The sequence below is a fragment of the Varroa destructor genome, unplaced genomic scaffold (genome assembly GCF_002443255.2).
Source record: "Varroa destructor unplaced genomic scaffold, Vdes_3.0 BEIS01000006.1, whole genome shotgun sequence".
Lineage (NCBI taxonomy): Eukaryota > Metazoa > Arthropoda > Arachnida > Mesostigmata > Varroidae > Varroa > Varroa destructor.
This window is the reverse complement of record NW_019211459.1, coordinates 10,918,848-10,946,633: the sequence shown is the minus strand read 5'-3', so window position 1 is coordinate 10,946,633 and position 27,786 is coordinate 10,918,848. Positions and strand designations below refer to the sequence as shown.

The following is a 27,786-nucleotide window of genomic DNA, read 5'->3' as shown; positions in this document are numbered from 1 at the left end:
TAGAATGAAGTGAATTGATTTTTTTTTTTATTTATTTAGTTTGACGGTTACAGTTTGTTTCACAAATATCCACGCATGCTAGATGTGAGCCTCAGGGATATCATTATACAGTTACTGTAGCATAGCAGCAGGTTGCATAGCACTGTTGTATAGCAGCAGGACGGCTCAATGGGTCGTACGTTCGCACGCTGGCCTAGAGTGATATCCACCAACTTCTTCGTCCTATCACTGCAGGAACGAACTCTATTTTCGAATGTAATGCTACACATTTTTTTGCAAATTTCTCCAGCGCTTTTTTTTTTGCCACGCTAGGCGCTGTCGTTTTCAGGGGTTCGGTAAATCGAATAAGGAGAAAGTCTCTCTTGGTTTCAATTAACCAAGAGAGACACTGGTGAACTGGACGAAACGTTGTGCTGGTGACAGGTGGCTGACGGAAACATGAATTTATATGTAGCTAATGTCTATGAGTTTATATATATATTATATGTATATATAATATATATACATGTGGGCACTGACACGGGTGCATTGTAGAGACAAGCAATGCGTGTATGTTAATGTGGCTATGCTTGCTCTTGATAGGCATAGTAAAATATACAAGTTACACAATTGTATATAATAGTTGCACGTACTAATAATAGTTTTTGATTACATACGAGTTCCTCATATATATATATATATATATACTACGCTTAATAATCGTACAAACATTGCTGCTGCGAACGTCATTATAATAACAATGATGATGATGATGATAGAAATGGAGAAACGCTAACTTCTACGTGGCAGGAATTCCACGTACAATCGATATGGAAAGTTCCACGTTTCTCAGAGGATCAATACTCTTTTCTCCGCTACTGCTTCTCCGTGCGGCAACAAGGAAAGGTCTACACGAAGACGGATGATTCAAGATATTATATATCTATGTAGTTTGAAGCAGTCATTTGTTACTCATCGATTACTGACGTCAAGAGGCGTAGTTCAAACGTGAAGACGTTCAATAGTTACGTATTTATAAAACAATAATTTAACATTAAGGAGATTACGAAATCTCCCACTAATAGTTATTATACCAGTAGCAATATTATCGACTATTACCATTGTTATTATTGTTTTCAACGACTTCTCACTCATATGCGCTCGCAACACGAGATATATAATTTCATTTCAAGTTGACGTTGTTGGCCCCATCGCAGTTTCGTCTCATCGATGCGATCACGACGACAAAAAGTGAAAAGGGGGCATTGACAAAGGCAATCTACCTAGCACCTTTGTACCGTGAACATACCACCTCATCCGTTACATATATATACATATAGTGCTATAATTAAGTAATTAAAAGCCACAACATCACAATGAACGAAGCTACAGGAGGGTTACGTGAACAATTTTGTCGTTAATGGTAAACTAAAACAGTTGTTCTAGTCCCTTTTGGTAAATGATACACGCCGATCAATGAGCGCCATCATCTTTTGTCTACGCTTATATAGATTCATATACCGACAGGTCCTCTGTTGATCCAGGTAACGTACATTGCATATACAATTTGACGGTCATCCACTCACTACAGGGCATTTTGGTGCACCTCTTTCTGGTGGTTATCGCGGTCGTCTTGGGCTAAGGTGACACGTTTTTCGGTATTCGGTGTTGAAGGGTGATTTCATCATGGTTTAGAGTCACGTTTTGTTGAGGACGAGCTCAAAAGAATCACGCGGGGAGCCGCGGTAACTTCGCGTTGGCGAGTGCTCGTCCCTATCAACGGTGCTTTGTACAACATCATAGTACAGTAAAAATAGTAATGACATTATTAATCATAAAACCTAATATATACTAGATAGTCAACATTTAGTCGTGGCATATAATAGTGTCTAAGTTTATATATAGAACGTTACAGACATGTACAGTGTACACGTGTTTTCACACTATAGTTACGTGTACGTTTACTTAGTATTTTCTTAATGTCAACACCATTACGACCTTCTAAGACCTCGTGTAACAACAAACATCCACAGCAACAACCTACTATAGCAGGATCGAATCGTCGTTAATGGCTATCGATACATTGTACCCCCCTTCACTCGTATGTCACCATATACATTTCGTTAAACAACGAACACATTCTACGATCACGCCCCATCCGCCGCTCGATATTATTCACCCAATAGAAGATCTTCTAACTAGGCCATCGATTAACTAGGCCAATTCGCTTCATAGTAGACGTTGTCGCATTGCCACTAGATGACACACGCCATTGCTCGCCGACAAGAAAAACAACAGTATGAACTTTTATAGGTGGCAAACATCACAGCCGTGACCAGTTTCCGTCAGCTGCAATCAGGAGAAACAAACGACCATTACGATTTGACATCGTAGCATTTTAGTTATTGTGTTGTTGCGCTTTTGTTTATATGCGCACTCTAACGGAGGAAACGGATTAACGAAGTATTTCAAAAGCATGATACGTCGTGTTACCTTGCCACGTTTAAAGCAAAAAAAAAAACAAGCTGTCATCTATTGTTTGTATCCGTAGACAATTCCACAAAGCTGTACACTATTGACCAGAACTGCACGCAACTTTGCGACAGTTTTACCTTATAAAAGGTATGTCGGGTACCATACGTCATCCATTTACGATCGCACAAGTGCCGCTCCTATTGGCACCCTACGTTTAAATGATATACAATAACAGATAACAGCTTCTCTGGATAGGATCTGGTTGAAGAAATACTCCCAAAGAATGTATCGTTTTTGCTAACACTGGCTGGACGGTCGCGATGCGATAGATCTCTAGCCACGTGCTCTCGCTGTCAAATCGGCTTGTTTGCTACTGTTATGATTACTATTTTCAACGCCGAGAGAAAGTGTTACGGAAAAACGTGTGAGGAACCTCATTAGGATTCGATTGCCTATTTACTATTACATCGTGCAGAAAGCATCAGCGGAGCAACAACAATCTGTGACGGGAAACGGGGAAAATTTGCAATCACACTATGTTGCACAGGTTAACACTATTATCTTAATCTATAGCATCAACATTGTGTATTTACTAACATTTTACAGCGAATGGAAATCCGTTAGTTTAGCCTGGTTGTGTATCTAGCCAATACATGTTTCTACACGTTTTTAATTCAATTACGATATGTACAATAGTATTAATAATGATTTGGATCAATCACGACAACTTCACTGTCTGGACGAGCGTGTGGATCGAAAGATGTCCCAGTACTTACTGAAAATGGTGTTTATTCATTTTCCTCGTTGGGAACGTGTAATACACCTAAATGTTTAGATCTTTTCGTTTCGTCAATCTATTACGTTCCGCAATTCGATGCAAACATCTGTCACAGACATCTCTACGGCGTCAACAATAAAGGCCAGCGAATCACAATGGACGTAAACGTTTCTAAAAATAGGTTAACGTTTAAATTTATGTAAACCTTTCCGTTCATCAATTATCCACCGCTTCTCCAAACTGCCCATTGGGATCGTCACGGATATGATGCACAGCTTCGGTGGCAGTCTGCAGCTCTGGCAGCGGACCAATATATATATATATATATAATGTTTCAATGCTAGTATCACCGTTTCGTGTTCTGTATCGTTAACGTGTTGGAATTCGCCTGTACATGTTATAATGCCAGTGTTCAGATGGTCAGGGCAAAGAAGCGTGCCGAGGAGACTGCCTATGTGGATTTTTGTTTCAGTAAGAACACAGGGTAGAGGTACACTTGTTGTGCGGACTATGGTACGGAAAATGTACTCTGCTTCTTTTAGAAGTACTTTTTAGATCAGTTCAATTTTAAGTTTAGGGCCCTGTACTATACTTCTCCCTTACGTGTCGTTACACTCATGCACGGCTGGTAAGGTCTAGCCAATGCATACAGCGTCCAACACTGACGATTTCAGGCAGGCACATATACAAGCTTGGGCCGCTTCGTTTATCGTCCTATCAATCCGTGATCCCGCCGTTGGTGTTTGGTGAAAACGTTTGTAGATAGATGCTTGATTACCCATGAGACAACACACACAAAGATCAAGTGGTTACCGCGTCGCCGTGTCGAAGTTAATATTTGTACTTCCGGTTGTTACTGTATACTCCATTGGATCGCTGTGGGGCATGCTCTGCTATGTATACCGATGCAATACATGTGCGGCGACATCGGCATTGTCACATGTATGCTCCTTTTCTGGGCTTTGTTGCCGTTCAGTTGCTGTGATTGTTGTTGCTGCAGCTGCTGTCATGCCCAGTTATCGTGGTCGGGATCAACCGGACTAGTCTACTCAGGGGTGCTGCTGGGGCGGCTGACCGGAATGCCACCACGACGTGATTTTTTTCAGTTGACTTTGCGCATCGTTCTTTTCGCGCTTCAGCCGATCGTTCTCTTCCTGCCCGTCCGAGGTCGTGGCGAGAAATCATTAATGAAAACAATTACAAAGTGTTAATAACGATAGTGGATCAAGGAAATACTACTATGTAAGTACAATTCGACTTCGAAAAATTGGTAAAAATTATCTTTTTGCACAAACCATCTGAGTTCAACAAAGTAAACAAGATTCGTCGGATCAGAACAAAACAGCGATATTTATAGTTCAACTGCAGGTGTTCATACCTGAATTTCGCGCAATTGACGTTCCAACATGGCCTTTTCGCATTGCTCCTGTGCCAAATGGTTTGTCAGCTCCGCCACCTGAAATCCAGGTTAAACGCAAAAAAGTTTACATTTACTACCGCACTTTTTTCGTCTTTTAAGTTTTTACCAACCCCAGTCATTCGACATGACACATAATTAGACACACTGTCTTTGGAATCAGGATATACTGGATGATTCTCTACCGCAACCATCCGCTTTCTGGCCAGTCACAAAGGTTTGGGCCTGACTTCAATTTATATCCCCCATCACTTTTACTGCAACTACCTTCAGGGCGAGTTCGTGAGGATCTTCACTCTGTGTCGGTTGGCTAATTCGATCCCTGTCGCCAGACCCTCGGCTCATGCTCGAATGCGTCGACTGCGCTGAGTGCAGCGACGGCGCATAACTTGATGCCTGGCTAAGGCGACCCGAGCCGGCGTGCATTCCGTGCAATGCATGTAAACTGGTAGCGTGCATCGGCCCACTACCACAGCCTATAGCACCAACGCTGCTGCCGCTTATGCCACCTCGAGAACCCGCCTCGTGCCCTATGCCACTAGCGGTAGCCATCGTTGCAACGTCGTTGTCGTGATGGTGGTGGTGGTGGTGATGGTGGTGGTGGGAGCCCATTAAACCCTGCTGCAATTGCTGAAGCTCTTTGCTGTTGTCAAGACTATCGCGATCAAGCCCCCCACTGCCATTGCCTCCTGTCAATGCCTCAATGGATAGGCGTCGCCATTCTTTGTCTAGCGTATTGCAGTTGCTGTTGCTGGCCGATGACGAACCGTCGGCCATGTGCGAAACCTGCGAGACTGGTGAAATGCTGTGCTGCGAACTAGGCCCGCTGACGTGCGACTGGCCGTGATGCGAACGAAGCTGGACCTTCGCCGGAGACGCAGGTACGGTAACAATGTTGATGCAACCGCCAAGACGTGACGACGCTCCGCTGGACGCGCCTCCAACGCTGCTACACGGACTTTGTCGTTCGTCCTCCCCGCAAGATACTGCTGACTGGCCCGATAAGCTTAAGCCACAAGGAGCCACCTAAAATGTGAGAGTTGGGAGCGTGATGGCGTGAAGTAAAACCTTACATATATAATACCCTTAAAAAACTCATAGTGTATGGAAGACTGCATTCACGGTTGATTTCCTATTTCACAAATATATAAAACCACTCTATCATACTGAACATTAAGTGTACATATATACACTGTATACACAGCCGGTAAATAGATTCAATGAGGCCCGTTGCGCAGCACTAGCCCGTATATTTTTGGCGTTGTTGCTCTACTTTACAGTGATCCTTCGATGTGGACAAAGGCATCGAAAAATAATTTTTTTGACAAACTTCTGACCAACGCTATGATAGCCGGCCTGACAACTTCAGCGTTTGTATCTCGCTATGATTTGTACCACCGGCCCGTTCTATCTCACTACCGAATGCGACTGAACAACGAGACGGTTTGATTGTTTCGGAGATTCCGCATGCTTCTCGAAGTGAAGTGTCGAACAATGGGAAGAGTAGCAGATGTAATTGAAGAGGAAAAAACAGCTTCGTTGAAATATGTGTATATAATACGACACAATTAAAACGTTTCATGCAGTCGCCAACTTTTCCGCGAAACTAACAGAAAACCTATCATGTTCTTGCTTAAAATTGGCAACAGGGACCTAAGAGAAAGGGAAAAACTATTTAGTTATTTACGAACTTTGAAAGAAATGTTAAGTTATTTACAATATCCTTCGCTTGTAGTTTTCGAAAGAGGCGTGTCTGCATAATTCGCCTGGTCAAGAAAGCTCAGTTGAATGCTCAAGTCCACTCTCATTCGCAAACCAGGTTAAAAATCAAACTCTAAAGAACTAGCAAAAATCCTACTCCTCAAACGAGTCTCGGGAAAGAACGTTTATCATGGATCGTGTTGGCGGCCGTTGGTAAGCAACTGATACGAATTTTGGCAAAGGCGCTCGGTTTCCTAACAGCAACCACCCTTTTTATGCACACTGGGACGCCCGACGACAGAGCTCGTTGCCAGTGATGTCCAGGTGTTATCGTGGCGTGCCAATTCAGCGGACCTCAATTCTAGAAAGAATATCTGCAAAGTCGTATAAGCACTGCTTAAGAAACAACAAGGAATGCATGTTCTAGGTCACCATGAAAAAAAAAGTGTGGAAACGGTATCCACTCAAGGCTGAGAGGGCGAAAAAGTGCCTTAGAAGCATGTCCATGGGGGCATTTAGATCTGGAAAGGCGGCGCCACGAAATACTGATCGATACGTGAAGTAGAGAACCAATTAACGACACACGGCTGTAGTACTGTGCAATTGGCTTCGAAAGAAGAAACTATTTGTATCTATTTATTTACTTGTTTTATTTATTTATTTTTAATTTAAGTATCCATTTACATTTTCTCAGATTTTTCTTGCCGTTTCTGTTAGAATCTAAATTCAATGTTCCTTCCTAATATTTAGGCTTTCGTAAGTTTTCAGCTTTCACTTTGAAAAGTTGCCTTCCATAAACTTCCACATTCGTCTGTTCTTACCTGCGGTTCCGCCGCCGGATTCAAGAATGAATGCTGCTGTTGCTGAAAACTGTGCGCGTTCACTGTGGCAAGGGTCGTGCGGCGCTCCAAGGGGCTAGATTTGCCCTCGGTCGAAGATGACTGCGAGTGGGCAGGGGTCGGGTGTACCGCTGTCACCATCTCATGTACAGAAGTCGCGTTGTTCGTCGGCCAGATCTGCTGGGCAGATGCCGACATCCGGATTGGATAGTTGAGCTGATGTCCGGGGGCGGCCAGCATCTGGCCGCCCCCCCCTAACTGTCCAAGACTCGCGGTCGATGTGGCAATCGGCTTCGTTTGATCGTGGCCGCCGACGCCCGAGCCAGTCGGCAAAGGGGCTGATCCGCTCGAGGCGTTTAGTAGGCCCGCGGCAACTGATGACTGCTCGCATCGGGTACCACCAACAAGATTGGCACTGTTTGAGCGGAGCGGTAGAGGCGGCGGTGTCTGTTGGTATCTGCAAATAGTGCCAATTCGTAAAAAGACTTCGTAAAAAACTGTGTGGGTTTGAAAGCGATATCAGTCAGTCTACCGAGTCAAAAACCGAGCGAACTGCAACACTTATCGAACATTGTAAGATTATAACAATGCAAATCATGTGATAAGAAGATCCCCTTTCCCTCTAACGATTTATCACATCTTTTGGGAAATGTTTATGATGAAGGCATACCTCATAACGGCTGAAAATGCGTTCTCCGATACACTTCGTTGCTGAAACGCCATTCTGCTTTCGTATTCACCGACTGTTTGCTCAAGATACGAACAATTGTGTTGGCCGCATCCTCGCCTCGCAATGTTATACTGATTACCTGGGAACACCATTCAGTAAAACGCAAGTGAACCCTACATTAACCTGAGCGTTAGGTTATATTCCCAAACCGTAAAGCAGTAAGTCGCCGATGCGGCGATAGACCCATGCAATGTTTCACCCACTGTTATAAAATCATCAAGAACAGACAGAAAGCTGCCTGTGAACATACGAGCACATAACGGATATGCGAACATTTTTAGGACTGGTCGCAACTACAAACTTTGTATGTGATTGATAGCTGATTGATTTTAGCATTATAAATGTCTAATTATTTGGTAATAAGTTAACAGTGGAAGAAGACCTAGGTAAACATCTCTAGACTTGGATTTTTCTCCATTTATTCATTTCTTCATTTATAATCCATAAGAAGACATTTTCAAGAAGTGAGGAACAAACAGCACCATGTTTTACTCACTGTCTCGTTGCGTGTAGGGCAATACTATGGTCACAGTAACCACAGTAGAGGTTTTCAGCACATCGACAAGCTGATCATAGGTGAGGGTAGCCACTGCTATGTGACATGCTTCTACAAGCCGCGCACCCGGGCGAAGCCCAGCGGCGTACGCATTTCCATTCTTTTCAACCTCTTGTACAATGCCTTTACAATATATATGAAGATAAATACATAAGGCCATTAATAACATACAATAATGGGAATACGCCGAAGTCATCTGGCGCTAAGATATAGTAATCAGCAACCAAAATATCGCATGAACAAAGATCGAAAGTTGATTAATTCACACCTTTTCAATTTGTTCAATATATAAGGCCGTTGACATACGGAGGGAGCGTTTGAGAGCACATAACAGCACTATCAGTCACACTGGCCTTGAGTCCCTAAATTTCAACTGTTATGCATTGAGAGTACGAAGCACATTCAAAGTGATAATCAGTACATTTCTTGGCAATAGCCTGGAGTCCATCTCTATCCATATAATAAATCTCCGCTAACACCGTCCATTCTGAGACCAAACGACTGACACTCTGAACTACTGCTCTGTGGTTTGCTTACCCTCATAGTTGACGTGAAAACCGAGCTGTCCATGAGCGTTCCGCTCAATAACGAGTTTAACAGTTTCTCTCGCTCCCGACACATCTTCAAGTCGACTGCAAATTTCCCGAATTTCATCCAATTCCCACGCACCACCAGCCATCCTACCCACACTACTACTACCGCCCCCGCCGCTGCTGCTGCTGCTAGTGATCACTGTTGGCGGCAGATCACGGTCTCTCACCTTTACCAGTAGACTCTCGCCCTGATGGTAGAAGATACGCACGGTTCCCGGCGCCGATGAGAAGCCAAGAACGGTGGAGGTCGGCGCTCCGAACACCACCTGCCCCGTACTTGCCTCAACGACCGCGATACTTTCAGCGGAAATTGCCAAATGTGCGTCAATAAGAACGCCCCCAGCCCCACAGTCTTCGACCTGCACCTGCCAACTGATCGCTTCACGTACACAGCGGTCCGGCACGTAACAACCGCCATGATTGAGTTGGCTAAGGCGTTGCGCTATCATGTGGCTGGTCTTGTCCTTCTTCGAACTTCGACCACCAAACGAGTTGAGAAGTGAAAATCGACCGTTCGAACCTTCAGTTAGAGATGTCTGCAGCACAGAGTGGGTCGCCAGATCACGGATACATTCCTGCCGGGTCCGTTGGGCCATCGTCGCGAACTTGTGCGACCGATGAGCCGCGTTCTCAGCGTTGATGACCTTGGCGAGTAACCAGTTGGTGAATTTGATATCACGCTCAAAGGTGGCTCCCTCCGGCAGTGGAGGCCCAAATGCGACGATGTCTCTCGAACGAGTGATTGCCACCTTGTAACGAGTGTGTTCGGTGCACGGGTTCTGTGCGCGAACGACGATAAACACGTGCTGGAATCGTGAGCGAATATTCTTCGGGGTGAATGGTAGCGAACCAGGTTCCTGCAGTATCAAATCGGATGAACACAGATTATAGGTTTGCTTCACAGAAATAACGAGAGAATGGGCAAGAGCGAAAGCCGTAATGCAATAAGATTCAACGGTTGTTTTGATTTATTTGTACTACTGACAACAATATGAACAAGAGATGCAATCTTAAAAATGAACAAGTTAGTGTGTACCTGGAAGACGATCGTAACAATGTCGTTCCCAATGTGCCGTTTACGAAGAATTTGCTGTCGGTTCGCTGGTGTATACGGCAACAATGTACTAACATGGAACATTACCTCGCAGTCTTCGAACGTATTATATACGGACTGTGTTCCCGTCGTGTCGGTTTTACAGTCGAGCCCGCCTTTATATCCGGCAAAGTCCTTCAAATTGATCTTGCGACCCAGGACATCCAGGAACTCATCAAAGGCGGGGCCAGCAATCTCATTGTTGTACATCTCCTCCTCGGTGCTTTGGCTAGCTTTGCAATACAGGACGCCAACCTTGTATGTGTTGTTTAGTTTTTGCTCGTCGAGCTTTAAGAGTTGCTGCTCGACGGCTGGCATTGCTAAGCGAAGACATGAAAGCTGAATTTCGGGCGCCACAAACTCAATGACCTCTCTGGCCAGAGTGGCACCTTCTCGGCCTTTCCGTGAAGACGATCCCGATGAGGAGCCGGACCAAAGACCAGGAATGGCGTCTTCGAGGATCGTGCCTCGAAGATCGTTTAGCCCAGATGTTCGGATGATTAGTCTGCAGTAAAGAACAAATACAACTGTGCATTAGTTGGGGCATAGAAATTATGGGACTGTGATCGGTGTCATTCAATTTTGTAATGACACATGCTTACTTCGTGCAGTTCATAGAAGATCAACCACAGCTGTCCTTGCCAGCTTTCACGTTTTTCCAGCCCATATCAATCCGCCAATGAGCACATGTGTTCACTTACACCTCGAGCAGCTGCACTGCTCTTACCTATAGCTGTTGTGGTGATGGTGGTTTGCGTGGTCCTGAGGTCGGCCACCTTCGCTCGTCAAGGCAGTGGGCAGCGGAGTCGAGCCCACACGTTCCTTCTTGATCGATATCGCGATCGGTCCAAGCTCCTCATCAATACCTAGCCAGTTTTGGTGATCTTCGTTCTCAAAAAACGTCCGATAAAACGTCGCGCCATGATCTACGCCCTCAATAATTGACGACGGTACTTCGTAAGGACAGGGACGAAACTTCCATTTGGCTGCCCCACCGCTGCTTTCTAACACCGACAGGCCGCATGCCGACATTGGCTTATGTACCATTTGCGTGCATGATGATAGCGGTAGTGACGTTGAAGCTGCACTTGATCCGCCCGCACCGCTATCAGCTGAAGAACTGAGACTGCTATTATTGCTGAGAACCTGGGAACGGGAAAGCAGTGTTGAAAAGGTATATGAAACTATCATTAAATCCAATACTAAACGAAAATTACCTGGTGTAGTAATAATTGAAATAAATATTTTTTTTCATGATTCGTGAAAATTGATTGAACATAAAACAGCTTACCTGTCTGAGGGTGGAGGTCTTGTAGGGAGCCTCAATGTGAGCAGATGCTCGGTAATCTCGATCGGTCATTTGAAGACTCTTGTGCCGATTAGCGGTGAAACGATTTAGAGCTAGTTGGCGTTCCTCTTCGCCGCCAAGTTCGTTTCGGAAGAACGGACAGCTTTGGACGAGCTCGTTGAATCGTCCATCGCCTGCGTCACCGTCTCTGCCTTCGCAGTTATCTCCCAACTAAAATTGGCACAAATTGAAGGCCATTATCAGTAGCACAGACAAAGATCCAAATCACGAATACTGATCTCAACAATATTGTCGCTGTGCTAATTTGAAGCTACAGGTTTCACTAATATGCCCCCGACTCTGTCGCCACCTGAAGTCTCATGAAACCACTTGTTCTTGATGAATATAGATTCTTAAAATACAGGCAATGTTCGCATGTTGTTGAAACCCACAAATAAGCTAGTGATGATATTCAATTAAACTACACACTGTGTTATCCCTCTTACGTTCTCGAGTCTTCACTTCACCTGTGATGGCCGATAAGTTGCCATTTGATACACACCTGACTCGCTGCACTCGCGCCTGTTGTGGTATTTCGACGTTTAGCTAATACGTTTCGCAAGCGTGACGCCAACGTCAAGTTTGCCGTAAGGCTCTGACAGTCGTAATGGGCAAATAGCTTTTTCCGTAATCTGTCTTCAAGGCGTGCACTATCCAGAGCTGCAGATTGGGCTCCACTGCAGCCCTGTTGGGCAGAACCAGGTGCGCCACCAGCTGCGGTTTCATCTTCCCGATTCGACCAGTCCTCACTCTTCGCCGCCTTGACGAGCTTCTTTTTCGAGCTGGCTGATCCTGCTCCGGGGGCATTTCCAGGCGGAGCACCGGATGGCTCGGAACCCCCCGACGGCGTAGACATCGAATAGCTTCCGCCGCTATCTTTTGCTGTTGTAAAACAACGAGCGAATGTAGACCGAAAATGAAAAACGGTAATGTGAAAAGACAACGTTAATTTTCTGCGCCGTTCCTTAGCCACGAGACAGTAAAAGCGTACTTCTTATAAGTTTTCATGTGTAGGATACGGGACAAGAAACCTATAGACCAATGCATGTGCTACAACGTTACGGTGCTGTAAAGCTGTTATACTGTGTCGAACCAAGTAGAAGACACACTTTGTTGCTGTTGTGGCTGATGCTGCTGTTGCTGTTGGGAGCCCACAGCAAGGACCCGCATAACGAGATCGCCCAGTCCCTCGCGGCCTATTAGAATTCGGTGAACAAGCCAGGACCATCGGCCGTTTCCAGTTCTCTGTTGTTCCATTTTGATTTGTGATGATACTATTTCGAATCCTGTATCTTTAGCAGAACGTACCCAGAATGAACAGTTTTGGCACACTCAAGCACCTGAGGGCCTAAGGTTACATCTAGTCTTCCAGCAACCTACAGGTTAAAATTAATCAGGACATAACCGGTTGATCGTGAATCGGTAGTTGACACCGACTTTCGATTAATGCGAATTTTGCCGGCAGTCACTCCGCATTCGTATGGTTTCTCTCCTAATCTGCATCAGCACATCTTCATTATTCAACAGTTCTTCATTACTCTTGCTATCAGGAAAGATGTCAGCGACACCAATCAAATTCACGACGAGCTTGGCTGGTCGCACCAGCAAAACACCTATCATAACCGCAGATCATTCGTGAACAGAGTTGATTGTGCTTGCAATATATAAAAAACATGCATTCCAAAAAGTGACCACTACAATTCAGTCGGCACAAGGCGGAACGAAAAGGGCTACCAAAGTATAACAATGATACAAGGAGCCAGTGGCAGTCGGCCATACAACATCAGACTGACAGGCCAGTCTGCCAAATGCCGAACCCGCCACCGACACTGCGCCCTCCGCCCTGGAAGACGGCTTCCTCTCGACTGTCTACCCGACGTAAGATTATAGAGAGTTGCCTATGATTTCCCGATAGATCTGACCTATATACCGTTTTCTCAAGACACATTTTCAGGATCTGAAGGATGGAACTGGGGCGACTGTAATCCGGCAATAGGGTAGGCACTGAAGATATGTCTTGTTGATTACGTCAAACCCATACGAATAGTAATTAAATAGTGGTTTAATAGAGTTGGTGTTTGGAACTTTAAGAGATTCAGTTGACCATATGGAGTCCGCTATTCTATGCAGCTCCTATCGAATACCATGTACTATGTAAGCAAATGTCTATCTTATGCAAGTGACGTCCAGAATAAAAGCTTTTTGACAGGAAAAAAATCAGGCGCGATTTAGTGAATGCCGTTTTAGGCGCATTGTTGAATCGCTCCACATAGAAAGCACATATCTGGGCTTCGACTGTTTCGCTCTGAGCGGTCCCAGAGTACAACGCTTTGCCTATTTCTTTGCTGTGAATATTCGAAAATTTTAAGGAGCTGTATTTAAATCCATGGCTACAATAAATGTAACATGCTCCACGCTAAAATGACTGAAATACACAACACACATGAACACACACACACACAAAATTGTTCACATAGAAGCAATGTTGTCAAACCTATCGATATAAGAATTTCCAGATTGATCAATTGCTCAGGTTTGTACCTGCTCAAAAAATCAAGCTAGCCTTTGCCAGATCGAAAGCTGTTACTTATTTTCACAATAACCATTGTTCAACGATCCGAACTAGTTGAGCGGTTCGATCGTAAACAGCTCGTCAGAAGACTCCGTCTACACAGGGACGTACATACTAGGGAAACTGCCCTGACTATTTTAGGACCAGACTAGAGAATCGATGAGTTGATTGCTACTTTTCACGTTTTGCAAGAGATAATATCGGAACAACCCTAATTCAACTTTGAAAAACACTAGTTACCTCGAATACGACATCTGTGAATCTATTATTGTTAGAGATAAGGATTCCTGCTACAATACGAATGTTGTGTATAGTTTGTAGGAGGTCTGTAGGAAAAGGAAAACTAGATGCTAACATTGTGATAAAAATTATAGAAGGTAGTAACGTCTGCAAAACACCGACTCTTTTTAATAAAGCTTTTGTAAAAGCTGAAGATTGCTTCTATAGTAAACGCCCCACGTCGAAATAAAGAAACAAAATTACATTTATCCTTTGATTTAGTATGTTTGTCGCCGGTGCTCAGTAGCAGCCTCTGGAACTTGCTGCGGAGCTTCGGACTATCCGCAACCGGCAAGTGAGGGTCCAAAGGGCCTGCGGTAGTTGGGTTTTGAGACTCCGGTGCGCCACTTGACCCATGGTGCTCCAAGTTGACTACAGTCACTCCCGGAGCGGCGTGCAAGTTGGCGGTCGCCGCGAGCGCAGCCGATCCTGAAACAAGACAATAGTAAAGATTGGCGAACCGAATGACAACTAATAAGGTAGTAGAACCATATATATATATACACAAGGTGGGGCGGTTAAATTCGGACACTCTTTGCCAACTTGTTTCGTCGTAGCGGGCATGTACTCACGCGTTATCTTTGGTTTCAGAAGGAAGACAAAATTGCACTTTTGGCAAAAGATGATTGCCAATTTTCATGCAGCATTTGGAAAACCCGAAAAAGATTTTAATGAGAGCAAAAAGAATATACCCAATAGGGCATATACCTAAACAATTCATAAAAATCATCCAGAACGCTATATCTGTTACATGTAGGCTTTTGAAATTGCATACATACTGAAATAAAAGGTCGTTGTAGAAAAAAAAATTGGTTGATTGTATCGTCCACGTTACGTCCAAAAATTAGCTTTTTTTTTAACTTTTTGCGTCTTTCTGTACCTTTTGGCTGTTTCGAACCTTTGTGTTTTTTCAACCTTAGGTTATTATCAGCCCAAAATAATCAAGCCGTCCTATATATATATTTGATAAAGGATGAAACAGAAACCTCTTTTCCGTTTAAAGGCTTTTATTTTATCTCTTTCCTTTACTTTCATTTTTACTACATTGTGATCCTCTTCTAGTTGAGCAACAACTTCCTAAAACTAGCAAGGAACTTTTTTATCACTTTTTATAGACAGCATGTGTTAAAACGGCTGAGATAAAGAAAAGCATGTTTACGGTAACGCGTGGATGTCAATCGCATTTCTACTCACCAGTAAGTTTTCCTCGAAGATACTCCTGAATTTTGGCCGGGCCAGCGCTCCGTTGATCAAGAGGGATAGCTGGCACAGCGCAGGCACGTTTTCCAACGGAATCTGCCGCCGCTACCCCCGGTCCGTTCAGACCATGTGAGCCCCGGTACTCACGCAGCATGGCGAAAAAGCTATCACCGGTTGTGCCTAGCACGTCCAACGAGGACGCACTGCCATAGTCCCTTCGTCGGCCGCCCGTCGTCGTTGTTCCAGCAGTTGTACCCATACCTAACGCGTACTCTTCGAGGGATAGGTTGACATTTTTCTCGGACGTTGAAGGCGAAATTCGACTCTTACGTTGCGCCACCATCCCGCCTGCTGCTTGACTGTTGCCGCCAACTAAACTCCCACCGCTTCCAGTTCCAGTAACTACAGCCCCTGTGTTCCCGCTTATCGTGTGAAAATGCTGTTCGAGATCTAGACTCGAGTTGCTTCGGTGCAGGCCGCTGATTCGATGGTGTCCTGCATGGCTTCCATGGCCAACATGGTGGTGCCCATTTGCTGCCTGTGTGGACAGCGGAAGATGTGCGTGTGCTTGCGATGCTTGTTGCTGGTGTTGGCGTTTTCGCTCGAGCAGCGGCATAGCCATAGGCTTAGCAGGCTGACGCTCCGAATGAGTTCTCTGTGGCCGCTCCGGAGCGGGTTCATTGCGGCTTTCGCCCCTACTGCCGGTCAATTGTGAGTGGTAATGCGGACTGTGCGTCGGACCCAGAGAGCCTGTTAGTGCACCACCAGCAGTCCCTATCGTTGCTCGTCGTTGGTGGTGACCCATTCCTAAATAGAAGGAAAAAACCCAACCGAAAAGACCACGGCGAATTATTTTTTTATATTCTTAGTGATGTTCAAGTTATGCTTTTCTACTAGGACATTGTTTTGGGTCCAAATACGATTATTAACTTTAAAGTTAATTAAACATAGTGGTTTGTAGGCGTGTCTTGCATAAAATCACGTATAATAAACAGACGAGAATACTTCGAATTATCAGTTGGTTGTACCAAATACTAGAGACTACAACTAGAAACAGGAATCCTGCCCAGCAACATCAGCAGTATTAGCAGTAAGTTTGTCCTACCGTAAGATGCCCTGAAGTCCGGATGTCCAAACGAGGCGCCGGCCGTTTGATTACTGGCTGGTTGGCCCAACTTTCCGTGCATGGGCTGCTGTTGCTGTAACTGTGCCTGTTGTGGGTTATTATTGTGCTGCACAGAGTTGTTGTTTGTTATAGGAACACTATTGCTGCTTATGTTGCCGATTTTGTTGTTGTTGTTATTGTTGCCGCTGCTGATGTTCGGGGAATTGTTATTGTTGTTGAGGTGAGACATCGAGCCTGACTTGAAGAGGCGCGAGTGGGTGCCCACTCCTGTGGGGTGTTCAGCGCCAGCCAGACCGTTGACGCGGTAGAATTCCGCTGCTCGCACGCGTAATAGCTGCGAAGATTGCAGCGCAACCTGTATTATGCAGCGAATAAAGTGATACGATGATGCGGTTGAAAATAAGAAGAAGAAAATAAGAAATTATGTTTACAGCCATTTGTATTCTTGTGACGTTCGTCAAGCTCGTAGGGTGATTAGGCTATATCGCTATCGTAACGCTATACATGTATGGTAAATAGGTATTTCATAACACGTCTGATTTGATACTTACATCACGTAGTGTCACTATTAGTAATCAAAAGCGTGGAAAAACTTCGATGTGTCTAATATTACGGCAATATCACCTACCGTTTCATGGTCGAGCTGAGCATGTTGACGAGCCTGGAGTGGTCGTAGAGTCTCACCTGTTTGGCCTACCTGGTTCGGAGACTGGCGTTGTTCTCTGCAATACGGAAGTAAATACAGAAAGGACATAATTTTTACATGACTTTACCTATCCCCTACTTTTCCTCAGAGACCTATGCCATGTCATATATATCGGCTACGCGACTCGTGAATTGCGCTTCTGTCATCCAGCATATTAGAAATTGTATCAAAGCACCACACTATATTCTGAACGATATGACAACAAATCGCTACCAACATTAACCCTAAAAAACCGATTGATAAACTTCTCGTAGGGTTACCTCTGGAGTTCGCCCGTTTGGGCTGCAGGCGGCGGAGGATCGGATAACGTGACGGTCATAGTCGAAAACGGTACTGGGCCTTGGCTTACTGGGATAGCGGAGGGACCCAAAGAAGTTGCAGCGTCCAGTGTGACCAGCCGTACTCGTAAGCTCTCACGCTTAGGTGCACAGGGAGCACAATGTGCTGTTGGCACTTCCATACACAACCTAAAAATGCAAATATACTGTCACGGCCATTTGTCGTTTACAACTAGCGGGCCAAGTTTCAGATGTTGAAGAGAAATTCTGATTTCAATGTACGCAGCTTTCACAAGATGGACTATTTCTAATATTATAAAGACGAATTTGAATGGCTGCTATACAAGCAAACGAATCCTGTTTTGCCTTATGAAATAACGACACATGATTTTATCGAAAGACTCATCTATACTTCAGTTACTCATAGTTAATCCCTAGCATAGTAGAATAAAGCTTTTTGGAAAGCATGTCACATTAAAGTAAACACACTTTGCGTCGAACATGCAATTGTATCACATGTATGACGGACACGCTACAGTTTGAACAAACCGCTATGTCTCAGGCGGTAAAAAGAATCATCCAATTAGCAACAATTAAACAAAACCTATTGAATCGTTGAAAACGAAACTACACAAGTTTCAGGCATGAAACTCTAAGCATTCAATGAACGACAGTTCATATCTAAATGAAACAGAAGTTACAGCTAACGGTCGTCTAATGCACGCGATAAACAGCATTTGGCGATAATTTCTTAGTTTGACATTTATCCTGCTTGTACTTGGCCCACGTTAGGTGTACTCCTCTATAGCTTGACATGCTCACCTGTTCGGCTGACTTTGCTTTTGTTGCCTTTCGGTCCTCTGTAGAAGGCTTGAGCCCGACCTAAGACCGTACGCGCTTCGTCGTCGCGAAACTCTTTGCGATGCGTCCGGTTGGTGGAACACACCAACCCGTTGTGGTTCCCAGATCTGTTGCTGTGGCTGTTGTATTGCTGCAAGCGCACTGGATCGATCAAATGAGGCAGCCCGTCTCGTCGTTTGGACGTGACCGCCCCGACGTCGAGGAGCAAACTGTTCGTCCACCTGTTGCTCCTTTTGTTGGACGTTACTTCTTTCGTGGCCAACTCGATTTTGTCGACAGCCAGTCGTTCCAGGACTAACATCCACTCCACCAGAGGCGACTTTATCTGCCGCGTGCCACTGTCCTGCAGATCCTACAACAGCGGCAGCGTTTTTGCTCCCACAGCCGTCACCACCACTACAACGCCGTTCTACAGAAGCAGGATTACGGCCTTGGTTTATGCGTGGCGATGGAGAAGTAAGCAAGACGTTAGTCAGGTGGTCACACGACCCGTGCCTTTTGCCAACACCAGAACTAGCTGCCAAATGAATTCCTGAAGAACCTGATGAGACTTCTTGTTGGCTGCGAGGCCTCCTTGTGCGTCCGTGGCGGTTGTTCGACCGATTGTGATGATTGATATTATCGTCAATGCTAATGTTCTTCTGATGATGGTTGCAATGATGATGGCCGTTCCCAACAAAGGCAGGCCCAGAGTAATGATTGGCGCTGCTGTTGCGGTTCTGTAAACGCAACGGGCCTAAGGGACTTTCTGGCCGTGAAAGATGTTGTCCCGTCTCCTGCTGTTGCCGCTGTTTGCTGCTGTTGGCATAACTATGCTTATTGGAACTACTATTATTGTTATTGTTGTCGCCTTTGATGATGATATCCGAAATAGAGGACTTAGGCGGGATCTGCGCAACAGGCGCGGAGTCCCTGTCGGCGAGCGCATGGCCGGAGGTGGACGCGGCCGGCCAGCCGCCGCCGACGGGACCAGCCGGAACGCCGGCTGGAAACGAGTGACCCAACCCTCCCGATGAGCGGTTTCCCTACATCAAGAAAAATACGACCCAGAAAACACACGAACGTGTTAGATGTCTTTTAAGTTCGTGAAACCGTCACGAATATACGGACCGCTTTACAGATGCGAAAGCAGTTATATCACAAAGAGGGGAATGACGCGGAACATGTGTTTTGATTGATGATTTTACAATTACTGAAAAAAATCTATTTCAAGCATTTGGCCATACTGTCATATACAACGTACAGCTACATGTGACGTCTCGAAACTCGGAGACCTCTAAACACTCTTGCTTTCGCACCAGTCAGCAATAATCCTTTAAGTCGTCCCCACCACGAGCCGCAGCTGTGAGGTTTTACCTCTATCGGCAGTATTAATGACAGAAAAACTGCTATTCGATGCTCATTAAGAACGTATACTTTTGCTAGAGATGCTCACGTACCTCACATTAAGCGCATTACGTATTAGGTAATTTTGTCAGATTTGTATCTGGGATTCGCTGCGGAACGATAAATGGGGAAAGAAACTCCCAGAAGAACGGAAGATAAAATCTTATCTCGAATGTAGCCAATTTGCACTCATCTTTCTTAGTCAATGTGTCATTTCCTCTCCAACTTCTCTTTCCTATAGGTTTCCTAAACACAAAGTCCAGTTTTCCCATGATAGTCAGCAAATGATGCTCGTCATTGATCGGCACTCAGAAGACTTTACTGCCAAAAGCATCACCCCGCCTGTCTCTGGTAATGCTCACCGTTCTCTCACATAATCCCCCTTCCTCTTCGACTATCCCATCAATTCTTAACTAAGCCTATAGTAAATTTAGCACCCACACTGGCAAGACAGCGTCTGAACGCCGGTTCAACGGGCTCCAGTCTATCCAAACTTTTGAGCGGTGCTTCAGCAAATCTTTACATCTGAAGGGGTCGGTTAGTAGGGCAGTAGAAGCCCATAGGTAGACGCGTCCTCATTTCGACTGCGTAAAGTAGGATCAGCCAGCTCCCGTGCTGCCAGCCCCTACTTAAGAACCAGGTAGTCGCTATGGGGTGTGGCCACAGTGGTAATAGTAGCTGACAAACCAACGACCCCAATGCAACTACCAACACGACCGATAGTGCGTAGACTCGAAGATATATAGTTATGAAGTAGATCTAATGTCTAACGTTAGCACGAAGGGAACTTGGCCTCCCTGTAGGACCATCTTTGCAAAATACGCTAACGCATATAAGGTAACGCAGGGCAAAGCTGGCAAGTTTTGGCTGCGTTTATCAGTAGGGTAGCTTGGTAAGGGACTCAGGTAAAAGCCAGGTTTGGGTGAGCTGAAAGCAGCGATCCTCTAGTTAGCCATGCACAATAAAGGCGTAATATCTTTTTCCGTACTTGCTCAGCTTTATCTTCCGAATACCATAACAGATAGGCCAGCAAGAAAAATACTGCCGGTCACCTGCGCTGCTGTATTGCTACTATTCAGCGGCGGATCGGGTAGATAATAACATCGCTCATTCAGTTTACACATGTTTAATTGGAAGCGCAGGATCGAGCCTAAGGGATTAACAAAAGAGAGGCTCGGATTGTTGACTACTGTCACGATTTGATACCATGATATAAAAAGTGACAAAAGAAACAGTGATAACAACAAAGATGGGGCAAAGCGTGTCCTTGTTCACACACACACACGCACATTTTTATTGCTTTCGGGAGATGCCCAAAAAGTTGCTCTAACGAGCAACTCTAACGATCCTTTCTGGTTAGTATAGATGATGATGAAATTGAAGGTTGATAATCAGGCCATAATCAGCCACACTTAGGTAGTTACACCATACGGCGATCGAAACCTAGATGCAACGGAAGCTCTAAAATTTAGGCAAGTAGAATATGTTGATCGATACATTTTAATTCAATTCTCGGGCACAGAAAAACCGACGAACAACGACATCTTGGTACTTGTCATCAGTGAATCCCGTATATACATACCTTCAATAGTCATAACAGTGTCAAATAATGAACCGTAAACCTGTTTGCCGGTCTCATTTCCAATATCAGATTTTCTGTCCCCAAGAAGCCTTTCAGAATGCGCACGACTGACGCTCCGGGTCGAATTTTTATATTAAATAACTGAATATACATAGAAGTGGAGACGATAGTCAACGAACTGATCAAGGACAAAAGCCCGCAATCGAACTATTTTTCATGAGAAAAACAATCATAATGATTACGTCTATCATGTTACCCCACTATCAAAAAATCGGTCGGTCCAACCTAAAGTTGCTGCTTATACGTCGAGTAAACAAGCGACATTTCCAGCGCAGCTAGAAAAAAAATCCGCTAAACCTCTGAGCCCAGTACAATCAATGGCTTGAGCTAAAATCAGACGAATCTTCGAAGAGCGATCGAATAATGTCTTAACGAAGCAAGTGGGCAGTTCGCTTCTAACCGTTGTACAAGCGTACAACAGCTGTAACAGGCGCTGTCATCGCCGTATCATGTGGGTAGATGTCGCTGCCGTCAACATTGGTAAAGTTCTGTTCATTTGAATTTAACGATCTGCACTTGCTTAGATACAGCTGACTAACTATTTCAAATCAAGGATTTTCGAAGCACAGCCGCTGCTACTTCTGATATCATCGAACCCTGATTAAGAAATGTCGTAATGATCTAAAAGGTCAGATACCAAACGTTGTCGTTTACGTGAAGTTGCCACTGCCATCGAGCAGGACTGACTTTCGAGGATGAACTCGAAGAATTTCGTGCATGATAATTATAAGCTGCACTACCAGCTCCACGGTCGACGAATGTATTTCTCTTTATACATTGATTTATCTAGCAACTCCTGTAACAAACGTAGTAAATGTATGAGTTCGTGGACATTCCTATTCGTCAGAATCAGCTCAAAATTCATTTGTTTAGCACTTGCTATGGTCAGATCGCGCTCTGACACTTGAACGACACGAAACACTATACACAACACGAGTTTTATCATGCGGCTCAGCTCATACGTTCTAACACGATGCTCAAAATGTTTTAATAATGAAACAATACAGCCAATATTGGAAAATGAGACTCTTCTGAACAGCACTCACGCATGTAGCGGATCCGAATACTTTGTCTGCATGCTTAAACTTAATTACCAAAATTTGATTAGGAAGCACCGCCATGTTTTATATTTAGGGGGCACAAATTACCAGAATTCGTATTCGGTGTTTCCTTGTCGTCAATGGCAAGTTGTTTGCACGAACCGTTTACTGCGTTACCAAAAAAAGCTTAAAGAAACAACAGAAGTCGCATAATTGCGCCGTCTAAAACAAGTAGATAAAGCAGAACTTAAACGAAGCTAAATTAGGCCCGATTACTCTGTTGAGCGATAGAACGAAACGAACTACCCTGCCCAGGTAGATTATTCTGTAGGGACAATGCACGCCATCGACCCACCTACCAGCAAGGATAACTATTACACTGTGACTGCAATGCAAGTGATCAGACGCCCTTCGCTCTTAGGCGTTAAACGCATAAGCTAATTATAGACAGAATAAATGATGTCGACGGCCGACAGCCTTATGCATGTATGAGATGTATAATATTGACTTATTGACATGTAAAACTACTGTTCCGTCACTGATTGAATCTCTGTTACTACAGTTCCTAGTCCTCATCTCTGCTGTCTTAAATGGCCCACATCAATACAAAGGTCGGATTGCAATATGATCTATAGACTCAACCACCTAATCCCTAGCTTGTATGGTTCGTAAGTCACCTCAATGTTCAACGAAGCTTAAATGGGACCAAGTAGCCCAAAGAGTAAGAATTAAGGAGAAATACAAGTTGGAATTTCTGCAATACGAGGTTGATTTAGTATCCCTTATAACCAGTGAATGAATGAATAACTATGGGCGCTCTTCCAAAAAGGTTGAAACAACGAGATACGTCTGCATCGCCCTAATTTACTAGTTATGTAACCTTAATAACTACCGAGCTACGTATAGCTGATTAGCAATTACACGAGACCGCACAGCATATTAGCTAATAATGATGTTGGTTGTCTGTCAGTTCCGCTTTGACTGCGTGCAGATCATCGTAAATTAAGGTTCTACACACGCGGAGGACCAGAAGAAAAATTGTTACTGCCCAGTTCCACTATGTCTGTATATTATGTCTATGAAGAATCGACACCCACATATCACCTCAGCGTTGTCAAACTCTCAGAAAGGGAACAGTCCCGTAATATAATATAATAATAATAATAATCAACTACTGTCCCTTGCCACTAAAGACAAGTCTAATACGATCTGTGTCTGAGACTTGGCAAAACAATTACTCTTTGTCAGTCACTGTCAATATCATGCGTCGCGCTATTGTATACGCTAGTATCACATTCAACACATGGGAATGTGAACAGAGAACGGCGGCAGTTAGCTCGTTGTTGGGCTTGTCACAGTATTCCCAGAATGCGCTGATCTTCAGAAAACAATCATCATAAATATATTAGTAGAGAGAGGTGCTGTGTACGTTTTTCGAAACACATGTCAATTTCTCACCGGCACAGAAGAGTTCGGCTAGTCATATAAATTGTTAATAGATTGGTAGCAGATAACAATGTTTTACATTAATAAAGTACGTTATCAGTGATCTAGATAAGATAATCAGTCGGGTGTTTCGTTTGGTCTTTACATGCGCTTTTCTTCCAAGAGTGTATGGCACATTTCTACTAGTAGACTCGCGCGTTTTTGCCCCCGGAACTGAACGAAATTGTATTTTGTCTGTGCGTTTAAATCCGCCTCTGAGGCGCGCGGGTATACTACTATAACATACCGTGGCCAAAAGATGAAGAGTACCGGGCCCCGTGGCCACGGTCCATCGGCGATTCGTACTCCGAGCTCCGGCAGTGGTCCCCGCGGCCATGGCATCTGGCGCCGGGCCTGACACCCGATGAGGCCGCTATCCCTGACTAGCACTGTTCCGTGGTTTGTAAACAAACACACACATAAAGCTACCGCACTACTGGCACAAACACGACTCGATCAAGAAAAGTAATCCTTTGTAGGAGCGAGCCTTTTGAGCATTCCGAGTATCCATAGCCTTAGAAATTATGCATATTTCTTTTTCACTGCCTTAAATTAGAAAGCGCACACGGCGTACAAGTGTAGACGAAACTCTATTTAACCATAATCCAATTTTGCTCATTATTTTGTTGGGTTATTAGCTCCAAGATCCAAGGTACCTTACACTCCTCTCTTGCGCGATTTGCACATTCGGGTTATCACGCCCCCGTGTGGGCTGCTGCATGACGTTGAGCACGTTACTGTAATTCTATGTAATGGCAGCAATGATCCAGAGCTTAAGAAACACCCTCAGAAACGCTCAGAAAACGTTCAGAAACGCGGTCGTATCACAAAAACAAGCCACGTAAGTCACCCACGTACGATAAAGCACTCGTGAGCGTTCCAAACCTGGCCCATTTTACGTTCAAAGTATCTGTTTCATTCTGCACTGATTTTTCACGGAATCCGCGCCTTCGTTTGATCAGCGACAACATCGTCAAGATGGCAAGACAGGGACTGCGAATCTACAGCTGCGAGTCGGCTGCTTGACTAGCTAGCTGCTCTTCACTGTTTATAACCTCCAAGTACGAATCAAATGACCCAAGCGGCCGCGGCGCACAACAAGTCTTGGCTGGTTCTCTATGAAAAGCATCTAACATTAATTTGTTACAAGCCTTACCGAATTATGCGATCTGTTTCTGTACTTCGAGACGACGTAGCACCGTGGCGACTTGCTTGCCATGCCACTCGCAGTCACAACGCAGTCGATAGGGAGGCTTTGTTACCGTCTGAGTTTCAATGGTCCATTTATTGCTCACTCCACGGCTACGGCAGCAGAGCATGTTTTCGCACCCCTCGCACAACGACCATCCCCCGTCGCCTTCGTCACTCGAATGCTGCAAGCCACTGCACACTGGTAGCCGTTGAAAGCCGGCTGGTTTGACTCGGTTCAGCTGCGTTTGGCAGTGATGATAATCGGCTGCAGCAACGGACATAGCAATTGCTCCGTAAGCGAACCAGCGAGCAAACAATTGGGGTGTTATGCTTTCGTATGTTTCATTACCACTACGCGCCATCGCTGCGCATGAGTGAGGCGATGCTAGTGGAAGCAGTACGCGAGCGCGATAGACGTTTCGGCAGCCTCATGAGATACCGACCACTGAAGTCATCATTGCAATAGCCAACGTGATGGTCAGTAGTTGACTATGGTGGTGATAATTGTGTCAGTAGTGAATCCATCCCCGCTTCTCGTCAGCGCTCTACGCTCAATACGCAACGTTCACAAATGCTTAGGCCGCAGTAACGCGGCACCGCGGCCGTTGACAACATAAATGCTGTTGTCATTTTAACAGAACTGAGAATCTACTGCGATCAGATGTGGTAATCAGTTGTGCCAGCTACTGTGACGAGTGCCGCAGCCACGCCAGCCAGCAAGCTAATGGCAATAATAGTGGCGTGTTTCCGTAAATTGACTTCACGCCGATAGACGCTCTTTTCCAGCCAGCTAGCTGTGGACAGACAAACAGACAGTCACACAAAAGTTAAACGTTCCCGCCACGAACCTGTACTAGTCCACGCACACAGCAACTCATAGACGCATTCTATGCGTGAACATTGCTACACGCCAATGTACGCAGAATTTTACGGCGTTTTACTTCAAGTACTAAGCTCTCGTCTGCACGATAGCTAGCTACGCAGCTGCTACTGCAGCTGCAGCTGGTGCTTCGACTCGTGCAGGCAGTGAGTCACTTCTATGAAGCCACCGCGCATCGTATATATCGTTGTATGCCTCTGTACGTGTTCGCTATGGCAGACCTCGGTGGGGCAGATCTGTTGCTCTTCGACAAATTCACACTGCGATCGAAACTTACACGTGATTTCCGTAGGCACTTTATGGTAAACCAAGGAGAAGCACAAACCAAAGACTTATTGAATACCATTATTCGCTACCAACTCGTCATCGATGTGTACTCCTTTCGACTTCTACTTCCCTGTTAAGACAGTATACACGAAATACGACTAAGGCTGCCGGGTCTGCGCCGAACACGTGAGCACGTCACAGTTAGGAGGAACTAAAATCTCAGAATGTGTGGGCGGAGGGCCAATCGGTACAGGAAGTGTCGGAAGAGTGAGAAAAAAAAAAACAAGATTTAGATATTGACGAAAATCAAAAGCGAAACATTGATAGTTATTAGCACCTAGTATCACCAAGTGGTCAAAGTCTAGTATAATGATTTCATGTCCTATAATTCCGCTTCAACCCAGCAGCATCGCTAACGCACCATGAGCTTGATCGTCAACTTCTGCTGGAACCACGAACGCGCACGTCTCCGCTAACGACAACTATTACATGGCAACCAACGGCGGTGATTAGACAAATAGACGGAGCGTGGGTGTAGTAAGTATTCTGAGACATCTCGATTTCATGAATTCGTTATAACGTTCTATCCAATCGGCCGTAGCGTGTGTCGGCCACTTACGGCTACTTCTATTTGCAGCGGTGCAATAATTTGCCCTCAACACAGCCTTGTATCAACTGTTTTAACTGTTCATATAATAACAGTCCACAAAGAAACAGCAACCACAGATCTACGGAGAACTTTACCGTGGACGCAGCACATCTATGCCAATGAACTCCGTGGATGTTCTGCTGCATAAGGCGACAATGCCCCCATTCCCGAACGACACTTTGCTAGAACACAAGTCGCCGGGTTGGAACACATGGTCGTCACAAAATTCGCTAGTGGTAACGCAAGAACCAATTCGTGACTATAAAATAATTACTAGTGATAATAACTGAACGATAAATATTAGTCTTGCCGTTAGAATTATGACATTATGCGCGTGCCAAGAATCCCATGTTGCGATATTGCGGAATGACGTCCCTGATGAAATATATATACATATTAATACCATTATATATATATATATATATATATAAAGTATTGATGGAGAAAGATTTTGAAAACAATATTTAAGGATTAAACCGTACTACGAGTATTGTTGCAGACATTACGTACCTAATCATACGATTCTCGCAACAAATAAATAAAGTAAAAAATCAAAGAAATGTGACTGCAAAGAAGACTCAGCTATATAAACTTTTCTAGACCAACTGTTTAGCTGTTTCTGTTTAGCTAGCCGTATTTTACCTGATAAGGGGAATGTCTTTCAATCTTATTTGCTGGAAGAAAGTTGATTGAAAGGGGGAAATTGACGAGGCAT

General features: G+C 44.7%; 1 protein-coding gene across 3 annotated transcripts; it reads right to left on the bottom strand.

Moving 5' to 3' along the window:
• LOC111252528 (uncharacterized) lies at positions 1-25,179 on the bottom strand. 3 transcript variants are annotated; one of them, XR_002674260.2, is made up of 19 exons: positions 24,332-25,179; positions 18,493-19,556; positions 17,653-17,859; positions 17,315-17,408; positions 16,666-17,041; positions 15,555-16,367; positions 14,565-14,789; positions 12,012-12,391; positions 11,453-11,680; positions 10,889-11,307; positions 10,105-10,666; positions 9,013-9,925; positions 8,416-8,598; positions 7,860-7,998; positions 7,172-7,646; positions 4,917-5,675; positions 4,611-4,688; positions 3,231-4,386; positions 1-2,328 (listed from the first exon to the last, which is right to left on the bottom strand). XR_002674260.2 is itself a non-coding variant. In XM_022810613.2 (18 exons), the coding sequence occupies exons 1-18, from the start codon at positions 24,419-24,421 to the stop codon at positions 4,282-4,284; spliced, it is 7,110 nt and encodes a 2,369-aa protein (XP_022666348.1). In that variant the 5' UTR covers positions 24,422-25,179; the 3' UTR covers positions 1-4,281. The 3 variants fall into 3 exon arrangements, 2 of the variants coding, with proteins under 2 accessions (XP_022666348.1, XP_086848541.1); XM_022810613.2 differs by having other exon boundaries at positions 1-4,386; XM_086992415.1 differs by lacking the exon at positions 4,917-5,675 and having other exon boundaries at positions 1-4,386.
• Positions 25,180-27,786: the final 2,607 nt, after the last annotated feature.

Excerpts from the sequence above, each read along its gene's own strand:
- LOC111252528 (XM_022810613.2), bottom strand. The coding sequence starts at position 24,421 with ATGGCCGCGGGGACCACTGCCGGAGCTCGGAGTACGAATCGCCGATGG. Across the intron at positions 19,557-24,331 it reads CTCTTCATCTTTTGGCCACG|GGAAACCGCTCATCGGGAGG; the intron begins GTATGTTATAGT and ends TTCTTGATGTAG. Across the intron at positions 8,599-9,012 it reads TTTTCACGTCAACTATGAGG|GCATTGTACAAGAGGTTGAA; the intron begins GTAAGCAAACCA and ends TATATTGTAAAG.